Source organism: Manacus candei, unplaced genomic scaffold, assembly GCF_025592945.1.
Source record: "Manacus candei isolate 608988 ecotype Guabito, Panama unplaced genomic scaffold, ASM2559294v1 h1tg000017l, whole genome shotgun sequence".
In the NCBI taxonomy this organism is placed as follows: Eukaryota; Metazoa; Chordata; class Aves; order Passeriformes; family Pipridae; genus Manacus; species Manacus candei.
This window is the reverse complement of record NW_026138065.1, coordinates 19,637,090-19,656,144: the sequence shown is the minus strand read 5'-3', so window position 1 is coordinate 19,656,144 and position 19,055 is coordinate 19,637,090. Positions and strand designations below refer to the sequence as shown.

Genomic DNA, 19,055 nt, shown 5'->3' with positions numbered 1-19,055 from the left:
CACCACAGAGAGAGAAATAATTGTCTTGGGCAACTTGTCTACTCCTGTCCCTGATGTGAGAAGCTGAAACAGTGTGGCTTTACATTTCAGATTAAATCAACCAGAAACTAATAGTATTTAAGAAGGAGTTAAAGTCACTAAACAGTATTTTCCCTTTTGAGCACTTCAGCAGAGCTGGAACTGTGAGCTGTACAGATCATGTACAGGTAAATGTGCAGAAATAAGGAGAAACAATACTTATGTCCCTGTGTTTAGTAAACAGTGATTTTCGAACTAATGGACTCAATCCTGATTCCAGTTATGTCAGTTGTGAGATGAGTGTTTCTACAAAGGTGAAAAGGCTACAAATAATCATTAATCATCAAATTACTGAAAATACAGGAGCATTTTCCAGCAGAACTATCTGCCAGTACTAATATAAGACAAAAGTAAAACTGTGTTCCTTCTCCCTTACTGTTCCCCCATTTTGTATTCCCTGCTTTCTCTTCCAGGTCTAGTGATTGACACCATGTACTGTCCATTTCTGTCAGGACTGGAAGATCACTGGCACTGCTGTGTCAATGCTCCCCTCCTTGCAGGCTGTCTCTAACAACTTTGACCTCAGATTTCTCACAAAGTAGGCAGAACTGTGCACTGAGCAACTGGTTGCCAGGTGCTCATTTATAAATATTTAATTGATACCTTTTTGTTAAGTAGCAACAACTCAAAAAAGCACAGATGGAATGATATTAAACCCAGAATAAATTAATAAGTTCACAAACTGGTTTATTACATATAAAAGAATGCAAATAATCTCTCTTTAAAGCTGCCTTTCCTTTCCTTGTATTAAGAAAAATGTTGATCATACATTTTCCCACAAAAATCACACCACTCTCTGAAATTTACAACCAAGCTAAACCAACAAAAAAGAGAAAGCCATGTTCAGCATCCAATGCACAACTAAACAGAGTTATTTGGGAGTTTTCTTCATTAATATAATTTTGTGAGGGCTAGTACTAAATTGATTACTCAGAAAAAGAACTCAATGCCTCCTTAATGATCATAAATTAAAATGTTGGAAAAATAAATAGACATGCGCAACAAAGAATTTTAACTTAGGACACTTCTTTAATTTGTTCCAGGACTACTGCAATACATATCTACATAACTTACAGGACATTTTGTTCAAAGGAGAGCAATAAATGTGGAATGATGTTATGGGCAAAGCTCTCTAGCCTGCCCTGGCTTGGGTGGCTCTCTGAAACACCTCTGCTCTAATGCAGGCAGTGTAGGGAACAAACAGGAGGAGTCAGAAGTCTCTGTGCAGTTACATGACTGGAGCACTGTGATGGACGGAGATAAGCTCTTCAGGAAGGACAGGATAGGAAGGTCAAGACAGGGACTTGCTCAATATGTGAGAGAGCTGCTGGAGTGCACGGAGCTCTGCCTGGGGATGGGTGTCACTGTACCAGGTATCTCTTACAGACCTCCCAGTCACGAAGAAGAAGATAAGGCCTTCTTCGAACAACCAGAATGAGCCTTATCTCTGTTCCTCATGGAGGATTTCACTCTAAGATCTGCTAGAAGGACAACACAGCAGCCCTCAGGCAATCTAGAAGACTTCTGGACTGCATTAGTGACAACTTCCCAACACAGATGATTAAGGAAAGGTATTCTGCTGGACCTCGTACTTACAAAGAACAAAGAACTGGTCAGGGACAGGAAAGTAAAGGCAGCCTTGGCTGTGGTAACCACGAGATGATGGCCTTCGGGATCCTGAGGAGGGTAAGCAGGACAGTAAGCAGAACCACAGCCTTGGATTTCAGGAGAGCAGACACCATCCTTATCAGAGACCTGTTTATAAGAACCCAATGGGATATGGCTCTGAAGAGAAGGGTACAGGAAAGCTTGTTGATACTCAGGGATCATCTCCTCCAAGCTCAAGAAAGGTTCATCCTGACAAATAAGAATTTAAGAAAAGGCAGCAAGAGGCCTACATGTGCGACCAAGGAGCTCCTTACTGAACCCAGGCATCAAAGGGAAGCTTAGAAGAGGTAGAAGTACTAATTTCATTGTTAGTCTTCTGAGAATTTAGGAGTCTGAACTATGGGACATTTTGTTTGCTGATTTATTTCTAAATTATCCTTCTGACAAAACCAGGACCTACTGCATGCACCTCTGGGCAGACTTTTGCATCAACAGTTCTTGGGGGCAGGATCAGGAACTAAAATCACATGGTTTTTCACAGAGAAACAAAATCTTTATTTCTATAAAACATACGGAAACAGAAAAAAGTCTGTTGATCTCAACAAAAAAAGATCATCTCAATGATGATCTTCTGGAAGAGATGTATTGTCAAGCTCTGAGGCTGTAAGTAATGAGGACAAAACCAACAAAGCACAAAATGCTGACTCAACATCATAGCATTAATAACTTTGTTCTTAAATACCGAGGAGAAAAAAATCACTTTACTCCAGAAAAGTAATTTCAGGGGACATTTAGGTTGGACATCAAGAAGAATTTCTTGACAGAAAGGGTTGTCAAACATTGGAATGGGCTGCCCATGGAAGTGGTGGGGTCACCATCCATGGAAGTGTTTAAGAAAAGACTGGACATGACACTGTCCAACCAGACCATAGCAATCAGTGCTATGGTCTGGTTGACAAGGAGATGATTGGTCAAAGGTTAGACTTGATCCTGGAGGTCTTTTCCAACCTAAATGTTTGTGATTCAGTAGAAAGTGGACTAAAATTTACTGACACTTACGTACTTATTCATGTTGCTACACCTTTTAAAAAGTTATTTTATTACTATTAACTGGAATTAAAATGTCAAGTCATCAATTCTGTGAACTGCTGATTAAATACTTAATATCTACAAAAGAAGTTATATCAGTGTTTCCTACATACTGCCCTCAAGAGACTCCTTAGGACACATGAGAGGAGTTGGCATGCTGTGACCACTGTGCACAGGTTCTGGAGAGTCCCTGCTACATCAGTGAAATAATAATGACTCAGTCAAGATGTAGCTGCCTCAGGGACACTGATCATAATCAGCACAAAGATTGTCAGCTTTCTTTGATTAAATAATTTGCCAGTTTGATCCCCAAAATGATCTGTGCATCCACAGCTCTAGCAAAAGCATGCAACTCCTACACATTTGCTTTCACAGCTGAAACATCTTAATGAAAGCAATCATTATTTTTGTAATTTACTTCTGAACTCTTCAGAGACACCATCAGCTGAAGCAAGACACTTCTGCCTGAATATTGCTTTCTGAGCCTTTTGTAAAGGTGGAATAAATTTGAGAAAAATAATTTCAGGCTTTCCTTGTTGACTTGTTCTGTGCACATGACAGCACTTCATAAAACTGCTCCTGGTTTGAGGTGGATCAAGTTTTTATCTTTCCTCAGTTCAACATGTGCAAAACCAGCAATGTTAGGCACAGAAATTATTTTGAGTGGAACTAAGGGCATGTATGGCATCAGGTTCTCACTTCTTTGAAACTCCCTTTTGAGCACTTTGCCTCTCATCTGCACACCCTTCTATAAGAACTATGCAAGAAGTAACAAAGGTTAATGTTTCATAATATTTCATAACTTCATAATGTTTCATAACTTCTCTCCTAGCAGTAAAATATCTTTTTTCTTGGTAACACTAAGCAAGTAAGACCATGTCTTCTTTGAGCAATCTATGTATCACCATGTCACATCTGCAGTTTTACTGGCACACACCATAACTCTTATTCACAGATTGTTCCCTGAAATTCATAGAATCATAGAACCATTAAGGCTTGAAAAGACCGGCAAGATCATCAAATCCAACCTTTGGCCAAAAACCATCATGTTCACTAAACTGTGAAGTGCTGTGCCCCTTATTTTTTGAACACTTCCAGGGATGCTGACTCAACCACTTCCCTGGGGAGCCTGTTCCTATGCTTAACCATGTTTTCAGTGGAGAAATTTTTCCTAATATCCAACCTGAACCTCCTCTGATGCAACTTGGTGCCATTTCCCCTTGTCCTATCACTAGTTGCCTGTAAGAAGAGACCAACTCCCACCTCACCACAACTTCCTTTCAGATAGTTGTATAGGGCAATAAGGTCTCTCCTGAGCCTTCTTTTCTCCAGACTGAAAAACCCTTGTGCCCTAAGCTGCTCCTTAGGATTTATGTTTCAGACCATTTAATCATAGGTAATTCAGTCACAACTTTTCCCTTAGTTATAGCTATGCTAACTTGGCATAATTTTTAAGACTCAAAAACCAAAAGAAGTAGCTTGATCATCTACAGGAAGAGTACAAATTACATAAGGTTGGTCTGCTGGAGCAATTTCTGCCTGCTGTATAAAACATTTTGTCCTTATTAAGGTTGATTTTTTATTCAGAAATGAAATATGGCTTCTATACAATTTCTTTACTTGAACTCAGGCCTTAATTGCTACCTGTGACAACAACTCCTGTTGGCAGCTGCAGAGAACAATGCCCTGTAGGACCACAAAACAAGGCAAAAACATTAATAAGAAATTGTAAAATTATTAATTGTAACTTCTGCTCCATAACCACTGCTCTTGAGTCATGCAAAGCTCTGATCAGACAGTTCAAAACATTAACAAATCTTGAGTTCTGGATTCAGGAATCAGAGAAGACAGGGAAAATCTTCCAGAGATGGGTATCTCAATGAACTAGGATTGTTGCCCATAAAAGCAGGGACAAGAAGTCATGGAAAACCTGGCAACAGAAATTACTAAAACCAGACTGAATGCAGCACAACCAGTACTGTAATAAACAATGGAGTAATGCTCCAGAAAACTGGGGAACATCTAGAAGTTATTCTCCAATTCCAAGTAAGTGGCAACAAAAGCATTAGTTAATAGATGTCTCATTATATCTAATCACTGAAACAAAATCAATCCAAGAAACGAAATTCACTTTTATATTACTGAAACAGTTTTTTCATTTGACAGAAACTGAAGACCCCTAACCCTTTCTGCTGAGTTGAAGCTTAATTACTGCTATGCCAACATACAATCATCTTGAAATAATAGCCCAGAATTAAAATACGAATCTGAAGCAGCAGCATCAAATTTTAACATAATTACATGTTTCTTCAAATTGTCTCAGACTAGGCAAAATATGTATTTTGTATCTGCAATTGTTATTTTTATGAGGAATTAATTAGAAAGGTAAGTTACAACCAACACCGGTCTTCTTTTTTGGTGACGCTTCTAATGCTGAAGCCTAATGATTTCTAAATACAAAACACTATTTCCTTTCACATTCCATTTTGTCAGTTCTGTAGATTCAGAGATGATAATTCTGCAAAACCAGTCTGTATTTTGACAATAGGCTGCCTCATCCAAAACGTATGCAACACACTCCCATCTAAACACTACTAAGTGATTGCAAGTCAGAAGTTCCCATTCTTCATAAATGTATTTTGTCCAGTCATGGCCTGCTACTAGTGTTACAGTTATTTGGAGCCACGTACTTGATTCTTGCAGTGCTACCCCAAATAAAGAGTATCAATGCAAATTTTCTCTCTACAATGATCATACAAACACTAGCCTATTGGTTGTCACTAGATAACAAACAATTTAAAATACAACTTTTATGGGTTATTTTGTTAGTTCAGTTCAAATCACAGTAAGGAGAAGAAATCATAACTATCTTCAAAACACATTTCCACAGAGAGAGGGAGAGAAAAAGGAGAAAACAGGTTTCCATGGTTACTTTGTTAACCCTCTCCATTTTGATGTTTACATATTTTATAAACTAGACACTATAAACAAAAAGAAATGAAATATTTATTAAGATCTACATTACAGAAAGGTCCCACCATATGTCATATCTGTTTCAACAGCTGACTGTCCAGTGAAGCCCTAAAAGACACACTAACATCTACTAGTTTCTGGTGCTATTAGGTACATTAGACAGGACAAACTCTTATTGAACACGCACAGAAGAAGCCCTTGATCCAAGTTCACTCACTAATATTTCATCAGTAATTTCTTTTCAGTAGGAGAGGATGCCTTGCCTTGAAATCAATGCTAAAATTGCAGGTTTCTCACCTCTAAGTAGAACCCTTTTGTTGGCTATCAGCTAAAACTTAATGATCACCAAAGGCTGCTTTCCAGCTCTATCCATTTCAATGGCTGCAGTTTTAATCATTTATTTCTGATGCAAAAGAAGTTCCTCTTATTTTGAGTCATCACCCTAAATGAAAGGTTGATTCTGCATAACAGCACTTTTCAGCAAAAATGTCATCTAAATCAGGTCATTTTTATTTTGTTTTCCTATAAATTTTTATTTTAACTAGGTTTCTTATTACTTGAGGGAGAAATGACAAGTAACTCTGCAATACTACACTAGTACTGGGAAGACTCCAGACCCAGAATCAAAAGCTCAGAAGTTCTATATGGAGTACCCAGTGTGGAAAATTCTGAAGGTATTTTGGAGTTCTTGGTATTTGGATATCAACCTCATTCAGTCAAGAGGCAGCACTTGGCCTTAGGTCCCATATGCACATCCATCACACAGGAATGAGCTCATTCCAATACTGAAAGCAGCCCTGCAGTCCTACAGTCCTGATCTCAGCAAAAGATGATAAAGTAGAACCATAGAATCACTGAGGTTGGAAAAGACTCTTAAGATCATTGAGTCCAACCATTAACCTAACACTGCCAAATTCACCACTGAAGCATGTCCCTAAGTACCACATTATGTATCTTTTAAACACCGTCAGGGAGGGTGACTCAAGTAGTACAGTACAGTCTATTTAAGTAGCATTCAGAGACAGACTTCTTTTTTTCTTTCTATGAAGCAACATTTTTCCTGTTGTGTCCTAGCCAAAGAGTGTCCTGGAAACTGTTGTGTAGCTTAAACATTATCAGCCTGTCTACCATCCTACAGACAAACTTCTTTATGTCACTGCTGTTGTGTGCTTGCAAAAATTTCTGTCAGTGAATACATTTATTATTCTGTTAGACAATCTGTGAATTCTGCAGAGATCAGCTAATCTCTTTTCCATGACAGGATCAACTCTACTTAGGTTACTCTTGACCAAGATTTGCTCCTGAGTTTACCTTATACTTTGAGGGCATCCAAATGAGAAAATTTACCTGAGCAAGTCATGGCCTCTTTTGCCTCATCTTTTCCATCTATCCAGAAAAGATATTTTACATCTACATGAGTATGGTAGAACTTAAAGAAAAATATATATACTGTAGTTTACATTCTAATGTTAGCTCCCTATAGTCAAAAGTTGTATTTAAACTATTGTGCCTCACTAGCAAGTTGTAAATGTCCAATACTTAGTATTTTCAGAGCAATAGTCTAATCCAGATTTGAAAAGCAATTCATTGTACCAAAATGCTAGATACATTTTAAAAATAATCTCTAAATCTACCATAAGTGTCTCTGAAAGCACTAGCACATGGAATACTGTTATCCCTATAGCTACAGGAGATAATGTTTATTATGTAACACCAGTATTCACAAAAAATTGCGGAGTAATATACATCCTGATCATCTTTACTTCAGTTGAGGTGGAATTCTTCTTTATTTAATGGGTTTTTTTAAGTTTGGGGTTACAGCACATACCTCAGGCACGCAAATGGCATTTTGCTATTCTCATACAACAGAACAGCAGAGGCTGGTTGGAAAGTAGAGTCAACTTTTCAAGTATGTGGCTATGCAGCTTGCAAGAAAGTGCTAAATCTTCTCCAGGAGAAAGGAAGCAAGAACGGTATGACAGCTGACAGTAAGAATTATCCTTTGGCTGCCGTGACCTTAGCTCGTTCTTCAGCACTGCAATTACATTTTTGGGATAGAGTAGGAAGCCTACAGCATGTTATTTTACTCTCTTATTTCAGACAGTAAAATAAATAGAAGCCTGAAGGTTTTGACCCCTCATTTCTTCAAAAACACATGAATTTTAACCAATTATTTATTTGTGACCTCTAAGATGGAAATCTGCCTAAGATTTTGATTCACATGGCCTAATTTCTTTAGCAGGTAAGGAAGGAGTGCTTCCCCTTAAACTGCATACCATAAACAAACATATATTTGCAAAGATATTAACTGACATATTTTATACATGCTTTCTTGATTTTACCTTAGCTGCTTAAAAGATCACTTTTTTCTACAGTTCCGTATTGACATTTATAATCCATCCAAGTACAAGCACATACAGACTTTAAAAAGTCACATTATTTCCTTTTTATCTTAATTTATATCTGTGATAGAACAATTCCAAATCCAATAGTTAATTCCTGCCCTGTTTTATCATCTGTTCTTTGTGTTACATAAAGTGCTTATACTAAACATTGCTGAGCTCTTATATAGCATTCTTAATCCATAGATCTCAAACTACTTTACAAAGGATGATCATTATCCTACTTCATCTATGAAAAGAAAAAACATGGAGATCTTCAGGGTGAAATTCAGATCTCACGGACTTAATTCCCACAGTCCACAGAGAAACTGGAATTGCACCTCACATCACAGTACCATTGGGCAGCCAGGGCAGCATCCACACCTGCAGATGGATTCCAGAGACTTCTCTAATACTGCTGGCCTGTGATTTGCACTCAGCAATTCCACACACCACTTAGCCATCAATTCAGAAGGAATACAGTATCTCAATACAGTATCTCACTCAGCCTGACATTCACTAAAACGCCTCCCATCCCCCACAGGCAGCACTTTTAAATGATGTACTCCACCCTTCTCTGAGTACCCTGCTTTCAGCTCTAAACACACTAACGTTGCCATCAGTGATGGAAATAACTGAGTCAAGTCCTCTATTTGGGCTTTACTACTGAAATCAATACTGCTGCAGACAGATACACTGGTAACAAGGTCTGATGCTGCCACTTAGGTGTCTTTAAAGTATTTTCACTTCCATACACAAACTCTGAAACCACCCGATCTATGGGTAACTAGATAGGAGTTATCAAGCCTCCTGTTTCATCCATTCCTCCCCTCTTTGTTTCTCATGTTCATTCTTTGCACCTTGCTCTAAGTTAGATGTTTAAACTCAGACTTCCTTAACTCTATAAACTCCGCTGGACTATTCAAAGATCATAGAACCAAGTACCAGAGCTTAGAGGGACAAGGACTGAAAGCAGACTGCATACAAACAAAGTTTACCAGGGTATCAATTCGACTGAAACTGCTGGACAGCCATAAAAGAAGCAGTAATGCTACCTACTTCAGTAACACATCTGAGGATGTACTATTCAGACATCTGAGAAAACTCTGGAACTTTAAACTTCAGATTAAAGTTATGGGGTTATTGCTTTAACATACTGTATCACAATCACCTCAAAACCACTTATGGAGCCACGCAAGGTAAGGCAAGCTGACCCTGAGCACAAAGATGAGCTGAAGAGTCATGATCTTCAGGGAAGGATTCCGAACACTGCAGTCTCCATAACACTCTACACCATGAATTAGCCGAGGAAGAGAAACGCATGCAATCTTTCCTGCCCACAAGGATGAAGGGAATCGTTCTGTACAGGTTATTCTGAGCAGCTAGGAAGGGAATCATTCTGTATAGGTTATCCTGAATCGTTGTTCCTAGAATTCCACATGTTATATGAACTACCTGCTGTCTAAACTTGGTGCTTTCAGGAAGAGAAGGCACTAAAGCAGAAGAGGTTGTATCTTCCAGAGGAGATTGCATCTTCCGGAATGCGCACTTCCTAGAACGGGACCGTCTCCCACAAAGCCCAGAGGCAGCCCCACGGCCCCCGTGTCATCCCCCGAAACACCCGCCGGGCTCCAGGAGCCGCCGGGCCCGGACCGGGCGGGGGCGGAGCAAGGGCGCCCCCCGGCGGCAGCCGCGACGGGCGATGCTGCTCCCGCTGCTGCTCCTACTCCTGCTCCTGCTGCTCCTCCCCGTGACCGCGGCTGCCGGGGCTTCCCCGCCTCCGAATCAGCCGCAGACAGAAATGTGAAAGCCGCCGGCACTGAAGGATTTATTTTCTCCCGCACGCGGTTCTTTCTCAAGGGGAGGACGGACAGTAACCTCAGAGCAGCAGCGGGGCAGACCGCAGAGTTTAGTCCGAGGCGTGTCCCGGCTACGGTCTCATTTACTGTGCTGCATACAACTAATTTACCGGAAGCCACAGTGGAGAAAAATGTTTTTCTCATCCTATTTTTTTTCCCCCACGTTTTTTTTCTGGCTCTGATCTACATCTTAACAATTCTGATATAAATAGCACATGGCTTTCCAAAACACATCTAAAATATAAGACATGAAATAACTTTGAGACTGAAGTTTATGCTAACCTCATCCTCCTATCTGGAGATGTAATCATGTCTCTTAGCATGCCAAAGTACAAATATGGATCACAACATGTAGAAGAAAAAAAGACAACATTAAAAGTATTTTAATCAAAAAGAACACAAAATTAAGCAGAATTCTCTAAACTTATACTCCAGGTCATATGAAACTTTACACATGTTTAGTTTTAACTAGAAGTGCTTGGTGGGACTGGAAGTAGTACATAAATAATATTTCTTATATTGACTTTCATGACTCTGAAATACAGGTTGCTTCAGTATAAAAGATGCAAAGTCTTTGAAAACACATGCAAACTCCAGCCAAATTCTGGCACTTAGTCAGGGACAAAAAAGTTTCTGTGACATAATTTCCTGGACTACACCAATAATAAATCCAGAATCCTTACAATCTCAGGTCATTCAAGACTGCTAGGTACACACTTACTTCTATTACACTCAAATCCAACCTTTGATGTAGCTCCATTAAAATATTCAGTAAAGTTATTTAAAAGGAGCCTGAACTGAATCTCTAAATACTTCACATTTCACAAATGGTGTATTTCTTGCTCATAGATAGTAACTCAAACACCTTGCAACAAAAATAATAAACTGTTTTAATTCACAGTTGCAACACATAAACATGATGAGATCTGTACATTGTTAATCCCGACTTCCCCATTCCAACAGTTTAAGTTAAATGTCACATTTACATAACATTTACATAAAGATTCAGTTTTGTTTATACAAATCCCAGCCTTATTTTTGCAACATGCTCGATGCTAATTCATTATGTAACAACAGATTGTTTGCTCTTTTAAAAAAATAAAAGTTTTAATTTTGAGAAGGTGTTTGAGAGACCGCAGTTTCTCTGAAGCAATTTAGCACCTAGTCTTCATTACTGTTTCATCAAGTTTTGGGGGTTTTTTTGTTTTAAAACAAACAAGATATTTTGGACACTGTCCCACTCTAAAACAGACACCCCAACTGATGTTATACATCGTGGTCACTTGTACAGTTCATACTTACGTCCAGTACACATACAGCAGAAGAGTCACAGAGCCTTCCAACACAACCCACTAGACTTTAGTTACGGACTTTTAGCAATGGTAAGGCTTGATTTTGTAGTTGGGAAGATTTTAGAAGATTCCAAACACTATCCAGCTTGTTGTTTGGTTTTTTTTTAAAATATCATTTCAGTGTTATCCCTGCTTTCAACAGGAATGCAATTAGACCAGTGCTGACCCCTTCAAAAATCACCAACACCAGCAAACATTGCAAAACTTTTAGCATGTCTGAAAGCAGAGCTCAGAAAAGTCTGCAATGTGGCTGGATGTAGCCGCGGTATTTTATAAAAAGAGCTATATTTTTCAGCTCCTCCATACAGAGGTCTCTATGGATGGATTTGCTGCTGTTCTCTTCTGTGTTTATAATCTTAAAATGATTTTTGCAGAAACTTAAAGGAAGTCCCATATCAAAAGTAAATTTAAAAGAAAAAATTCCTAAGTTAATACCACTACCTCTTCACAGCAATGACATAAACACTTTAACCTTAAAATAACTTATTAGATGCACAGTATTAGACACACAAATAATCACATCTAGTGATTATTAGAATCATGTTTACTAGCAACAACACTCCATACTTGGTTTAGTATGTGCTAACTTAATCACAAAATTTCAAGTCCCTACAAAAGCTTTCTCCAGCACATCATATCTACATCACAACATTCACAAAAGATGGCAAACAACACCTTAGCTCCCTGGCTAAGGAGGCATTATTACAGTGGGCTTTTTTTTCCAAAGGGATGTTTCTGCAATTGAAACATCTTCTTTCATAATCATACCTTAGTTAGAACCATAATCCCTCCTTCACCATGGGACCATTCTTCCCTTACACAGAGGTGCCCTTTTCCTAACTAACAATCAGATGTGACAACACATAGCAGATTTTGATCCTAGGGGTAAACTATGCCATGCTTCACCTAAGAAAACTCAAAAAGGGAGTGATTTTCAAGTTTTGTGTTCGGAAAACCTTTGCACCAGGGAATAAGCTAAACCTCAAATAACCTAAATAAGCCAAAGTAATTGCAAACCATGGGGTGAGCTGAGAGCACTGCTAACAGATGGACACCTTTGGGAGACACTGGGGGTGCGTGGTCCTGCAGTTCTCTTCAAAGCCAGATCTGTACTGAAATGAGTATGATTCACACTTTTTCAAAGGCACAGCAGTGCTGAAAGTGTAGAGATTTTTCCAAAGAATCTTGCCTGCAGGAACTGTCATTCTTCCCCACTGCCCTCATCAGTGCTGCCCTAAAGGAAGTACTGTTTGGCATTAGGACAGTAAATATTCTCACAAGTTCACAGTTTTATTTCATCCTGTGCCCTGTTCTCAGCACTGGATGAAGTGCTTGGATAAAATAGTTTCAGCGAGCAAAGAGCAACAGGCAGCCTCTCTTGCTCTTTCTCCTCTAAACTGCTAGCCCAAAGGCTATTTCTATGTATTTTAAATTCTGAAAAGTACACCCATTGCCCCATTCTGAGAATGTTCAGATTAAGGAGAAAAAAGGTTGTTTTTCCTGGAGTCACACTGGAAAAATATTACCATGTTTGTATAGCGTTCATGTGATTTAAATACATGATTAGTAATTTTGCTGATCATAGAAGTAGTAACAAATAGTTCCCATTATACAATTGTGTGAACACAGTGGGTAAAAAAAACCCCAAACCTTCCAAGTATAGTAGTATATTTTTCATGAGTACTATCAAACCCCAGTTTTCATCACAAAAGTCCTAATCTTTCCCCTATGAATTTCCAGGATCCCTGCTTCAAACATGATGGTGTAGCTAACAAATTTTCAAAACCCAGACCCCCACACACTCAGCTGCACTTTACTTTCACATATGGTAGTCTCGTGATCCCACCTGATTTCAGCATGCAAGTACAATGATTAGAAATCTAGTCCCAGAATCCAGTTCAGCACAAGTCAGTGCACAACACATTATTATCCATTACTCTATGTACCTATCAACTACACATTTAAAAATATGGGATTTTTAAACTTTTCTGAGCTATCTTAAAAGTGGTATCAGAAGCAAGGTTCAAGACACAGACAGATAGCTTGACAGAAACTATTTTCTATTTATTTTTGCTAAGAACACAGAAAAAAAAATGTGTAGTTGTAACTCTCTGTAATACTTTGTGTCATGCTTCACTTGGGGAAGCCACTGAGTGTTTATGCCAGGCTAGTACAGTCCTAGTTCTTTCAATCAGCATTTAATTAGGCAGATTATCCTTTTAACATAGACTATTTTTTTAGTTTTGTTTGCCCCACATTTTGTCTTAGAAAGTATCATAGTGGGTTTCCTGTTCCATCATGGGGTAGTGTCATTATATTTAAAAAAATATAATATCTCTTGAGCATTTCAAATCCCAATTCATAGATTTTCAACACTTCCTGCAACTCAGACTTGTTTGATTTTTTGGTGGTGCAGGCTTTTCCTTCCCCACTGTTTCTATTTCACACAGAAACTGAAATTGTGAAGAGGACCATTTATGACAGATACTTTATGAACACAGAAGGAGATGATCTGCAAGTTCTCAGGAGCTTAGACTGTCTAAATAGGCAAAAAATGGCAATAATTTTCTAAAATTCACAAGGTAGACCAACAGCAGAGATTAACACCAAGTCTTCTGTCTCCTAGTCCAAAGTCATCTACTAAAACAAAAAATTTTCATTAAGAAAACACAAGCAAAACTCATTTTGCTACAAAGGAAGGGAAAAAGATTTCCTCCTCAGCAGTACAGTTACAGAGAAGGCAGATAATGTTTCCCCAGGTAGTTAGCAGAGGTAGGTAACAGACTGAAAATGAAATAGTAAAGCTAAGGTTAGAACACTACACTGTATAGGATACAGCTGGCTTTGAAAAAATGATACATTAGTCAAAGATGACATTCACCTCAGTTGAATTCCATGGCTATTTGCAGTCCCAAATCACATGAGCATATAACTCAAATACTGCCTCCCCACAGGATGTGAAATGATGCCATATGAGAGAATAATATCTTATTACATTCTTTGTATAAAGCAAATGAAAACATTTTATGGCAGAAGCAATAGCAGGGACTCAAACTTAGTACATCAATGGTGGTACAGCAGTACCACGATTTTGCTCTTGGTTAAGTAGTTGCGTGCATTCCCAGGAGACCATCTTGTGCACTGTACTTCCTTTACAACAGTAGTATATTTTTAAACCATTTCTTAATACGATGATTTCAATTTCTTATATGATTATTAAAAAAAATTCTGCTGGTCACAATATAGATGCAACGAATTTTGTAGAACTGATACTAGAATTTATATATATTCAATTGCCTAAAAACTCTAAACCACACTGAAATACAAACATATTCAGCAATATTAACACTAGAGCTGTCTGTTAAAAGTTGTCATGTTCCAAGCAAAGAAAGACACAACATAACCCAAATGTTACACAGCATACTGTTCAAAAGTTTTAAGATATCAAGAAGTGGGTTTGCCTGTACAATCTGAAAGCAAATCTGATTTTCCCTGTGACATAAGCTTTGTGTGATCTTGTATCTTTTATACTTTTTAGAGCCTTTGTATTAGTGTCCAGTTGGCACCCAGACCTTGGACAGAAACTTCCATTTCTTCCTGTATTTAGCCATGATACTAATAATCTAGAGAAGCTGAAGACAAAGTGAAGTAAACACTTACAAGTGTTCTCTGATGATAAGCCTAAGGCAGAGAAATGTTCCTTAGGCATTTACAATTCTGTCCAGAGCTGTATGCTTCTTTCACTAGCTACAGCCAAGAGCAAGTAGCAGGGTTCTGAAAAGATTAGAAAATACGTGCTTCAAGTGAGTGACCAGAGGAGCAAAAAGTAATCGGGAGTAATCAACCTGTTAAGAGCTCTGAGAGTCTGTGAATTGGTGCCAAAACCACTGCATTAAGGCCAAAAGACTCATGTGTAAAGACTTAACAGAGTCTTCAACCAGGAAATATGACAAAGTAGACTAAATAATGAGTTCAGTAGCAAGGCCAAATCAAGGATTGCCTAACACCACCTGATCCTTACGGTGGGACCCAAGCAGCATACTCTGGTTCATACAGACTGGGTTCATTCTTCCAAGGAACAGTTCTTCACTGATAGATATTTCAACATTTTAGTCTAATTAATTCTCTAAGTGCCCAGAGACCATGGCAAAATTCATCTTTCATGGCACACATTACAATTCTTTGTAAAGATCAGTAGATAATAATAGGTATTTTATTAAAAATGAAGGCAAACGCATTATTGGTGAACACCTGTGATTTTGCCCCCACAAAAAAACCTCTGAACAGCAAAACCAGTTCCTCAGTGTACCATTCAAATTTACTAACCTCCTTTTTCTGTTTGAAATGCCCTGCTTTAATCACTTCATTCCTCTAATGTCAGCAAACAGAGACAATTATTCCACTTGCCTTATTCATCTTCAGAACATAGTCCATCCCATGCATTGAATACATTCAGTTTTCTATGGAGAATACAAAACTCCCCTCCACACTCACAATTTTCTATAAAATTCAAGCCCTTATTAGAAGGTATGAGAGTACTTGAGATACCAGTGGAAAATACATTTTAAAAGCTTTTCTTCAGTACAAGAAAAATTAAGATTTTCTCAGGAATGAGTGGAACACTGTCATTGAAATTTCCTGAGTCAAGGTTTTCCTGAAGAACACCTGAAGATGTTCCTCAGAGGGTAACAATGGGTACATATCCAAGACAAATAGTTAAAGTTTCTCAAACTAATATATAAACAGAAGATAAGAGAGGACCTTTCCATAGAAAGTATAAAGTACTATTGAATTCACATGATCATTTCTACTTATAACAACAGAAATGCTTTTTAACATGTTTGCTGTTTTTTCTGGGATACAGTTACTTTTCTTCATAGTAGCTAGTAAGGGCTGTGTTTTGGATTTGTGCTGAAAACAGTGTTGATGAAAACACAGGGATGTTTTTGTTACTGCTGAGCAGCACTAACACACAGTCAAGGCCTTTTTTGCTTCTCACAGCACCCCACCAATGAGTGGACTGGGAGTGCACAAGGAGGTGGGAGGGGACACAGCCAGGCCAGCTAGGCCAAGCTAATCCAAGGGATATTCCATACCACATGGTGTCATGCTTGGTGTTTAAAGCTGGGGGAACAAGAAAGCAGTGGAGGGATGTCCAGAGTCATGATGTCACCCTAACACATGATGGAGCCCTTCTTTCCTGGGAACAGTTGAACACCTGACTGCCCATGGGAAGCAGTGAATGAATTTCTTGTATTGCTTTGCTTGTATGTGCAGCTTTTGCATTACCTATTAAACTGCCATTATCTCAACCCATGACTTCTCTCAGTTTAATCCTTCCAATTCCCTCCCCATCCCAGGGGTAGTGAGCATACAGCTGCATGGTGCTTGACTGCAAGCTGAGGTTAAATCATGACAGTATGGAATTGCAATTCAAAATAAGTATTAGCTTACCTGACCAGAAAGCGATGTAAACCAACATCAAAACTTCTGTAAGAAAAAAGATTCACAATATTTTAATTATTAAAGAAATATTTTTCTCTTGAGTGTTGTACAGAGACTGTATTTCAAAACATTAATACCAAAGATAAATATAAAGTTACTGGAATTGATAAACCAGAAGCAAAAGTGTAAGACACAATTTCTTTTCTGTAATGACATGAAATTTAAGATGATCATCTTTTAAAATGATTTAGATGCATGTTAAAAATCTCACAAATTCCTTGTTGGAGTATTTATTCAATAAACTATTAACATTCAGACTATTATAACCCACATAAAGCATAAATTGTGTATATTCTGTTACTGAAAATAATGTAAGCATCCTAATGACCAGCAAGTTTGCACATTTTGTCACATGCAAGTAGATCCTCTGTGCAAAACTACTGTGGAATCCTTTCTTTCCTCTTTTCTGCTCTGTACTGCACTAAAACACAAGGGATAGCTGTGAATTCTCTCCATGATAAAGAATAACCAAAAACCCCCTTATGTCTCCTTCAGATATAGAATATACCAAGAAGTAGACCTTCCAAGTGCATTCTGCTCAGATTGGTGAGGAAATTAACTTTGAGGCCTTCTGACAGTAAGTACAAGTTAGATCACATTAGATTACAAGAACCATGTCTGAAATCTCCAGCACTAACAACATACATTGACAGTAACTGTCAGTGTTTCTTTCCATTTTTCATTTCCTCCATTGCTCAGACAACTCAGGAGAACCAAGCTCACGAACAACTAATGGCAAATCTTTGATGCTACATGAAGGTATTTGCTGATTTGAGACATTTACTTAACATCCTAAGTATGTGCCAACTTTATGTGAGTACCAGTATAATTCCAGATTAACTGTGTGCCTAACAGCACAATTGAAAAATGCAAATGTCTTATTTCCAGTGCTGGACTTGCTCTGAAATGGGCTTACATTTCAGGTACACAGCAAACATTTTGGCATATACTAAGCTCTTCAGCATTCTATTCCAAAAGCATAATTGGTCATTTGAGTACAGCACAGTCTTATTTTAACAGTACTGCTTGCAATGTGCTGCTTTCTACCTCAAAGAGCAAGAGAAATCATCAGGTAGTTAATGGCATCCTGATATCAGCAGATAGATAATGAGCTGCAGAAATTCCAGGAGTTAACAGAGAAGGAAATTCCACTGGTTCGGCTGGGTGGAGAGGAACAAATTTTTCACTTAAAAGCTGCCTTGCAATAGAAAAACATTACGTCAGGAACATGAGCTGGTCATCATTAAACCTGTATTTATCACATTCCTTTCCTGAAATCGTTGACCATTTTACATTATTGTTACATTACTGTGCAATTAAACTGCATGAAGTGCATCCAGTTGTCTTTTTTCTTCATTCCTCCTGCCTGGACACATACTGTAATTTGGTTCCCTCTCTTCACTAAAATATTCTTTGTTCTACAGACAGTTTGCAGTATCAGAACTGCCCACAGTGTGTTTTTATAGCTCTGAAAACCTTTTCTTCCTAGGACCAAAAATTCAGTATGTTTGTGCTGGGATGGGGAGCAGAAGAAACTGGTACAGTTTCAGAAGAGAGCTGTATGCTTAACAGCCCTCTTGCACTTCTTCAGCCAAGCTCATCTGCTCAAGTTCTTCAAGCTATTCTCTGATGGCAGTAACCAATCTGGTACACTCTCTGAAGGGACAGAAGAACCAAGCTTCTTGTGGACAGGGATGTGGAGCACAAAAATATCATTGCTTTTGACACTGAACCAAAAGCCAAAGGACTTTGCTTACTACAAGCATGGAACCTGAAAGGTCCTGCTAACTTGAGATGATCAGAGCTGAAGGAGGTTGGGGTGGACAAAGCTAAGGCTGACTGGGTTCAGACAAGGAGGGAAAACAAGACAGTTTGTGTAGATATCATGACATGCCATCTCTTCTCTCATTTTTCACTCTTTGCAAAACATAATGCACTTGCTACTAAAAATGTTTTGTAAGTTTTTTTTGATCTGGGCTTTAGCTATTGAATATTTTTTGGAAATATTTTAATAAGTATTAACAATGAACATGCATAGAAACAATTTATTAGAATAAATGAAAAAGAAAAATTATCAGAGCCTCATTAGGTGTAATTCAGCATACATAGACAGGGTCCATTATTCCTCAGTTGATTTTGTACTGATACATTTCAATAGTCTACCTAAGATCCTCAGTTCTCAACAGTGTAAGCAGTTGTTTAACTATGAC

General features: G+C 38.3%; 1 protein-coding gene across 1 annotated transcript in view; it reads right to left on the bottom strand.

Annotated features, from left to right (window-relative positions):
• The window catches only part of HHAT (hedgehog acyltransferase), a 146,195-nt gene that overhangs the window by 94,291 nt on the left and 32,849 nt on the right, over positions 1-19,055 (bottom strand). The window contains exon 9 of the mRNA XM_051783162.1: positions 16,795-16,830. Coding sequence (XP_051639122.1) covers positions 16,795-16,830 — 36 coding nt within the window. The remainder of the gene's footprint in view (positions 1-16,794; positions 16,831-19,055) is intronic.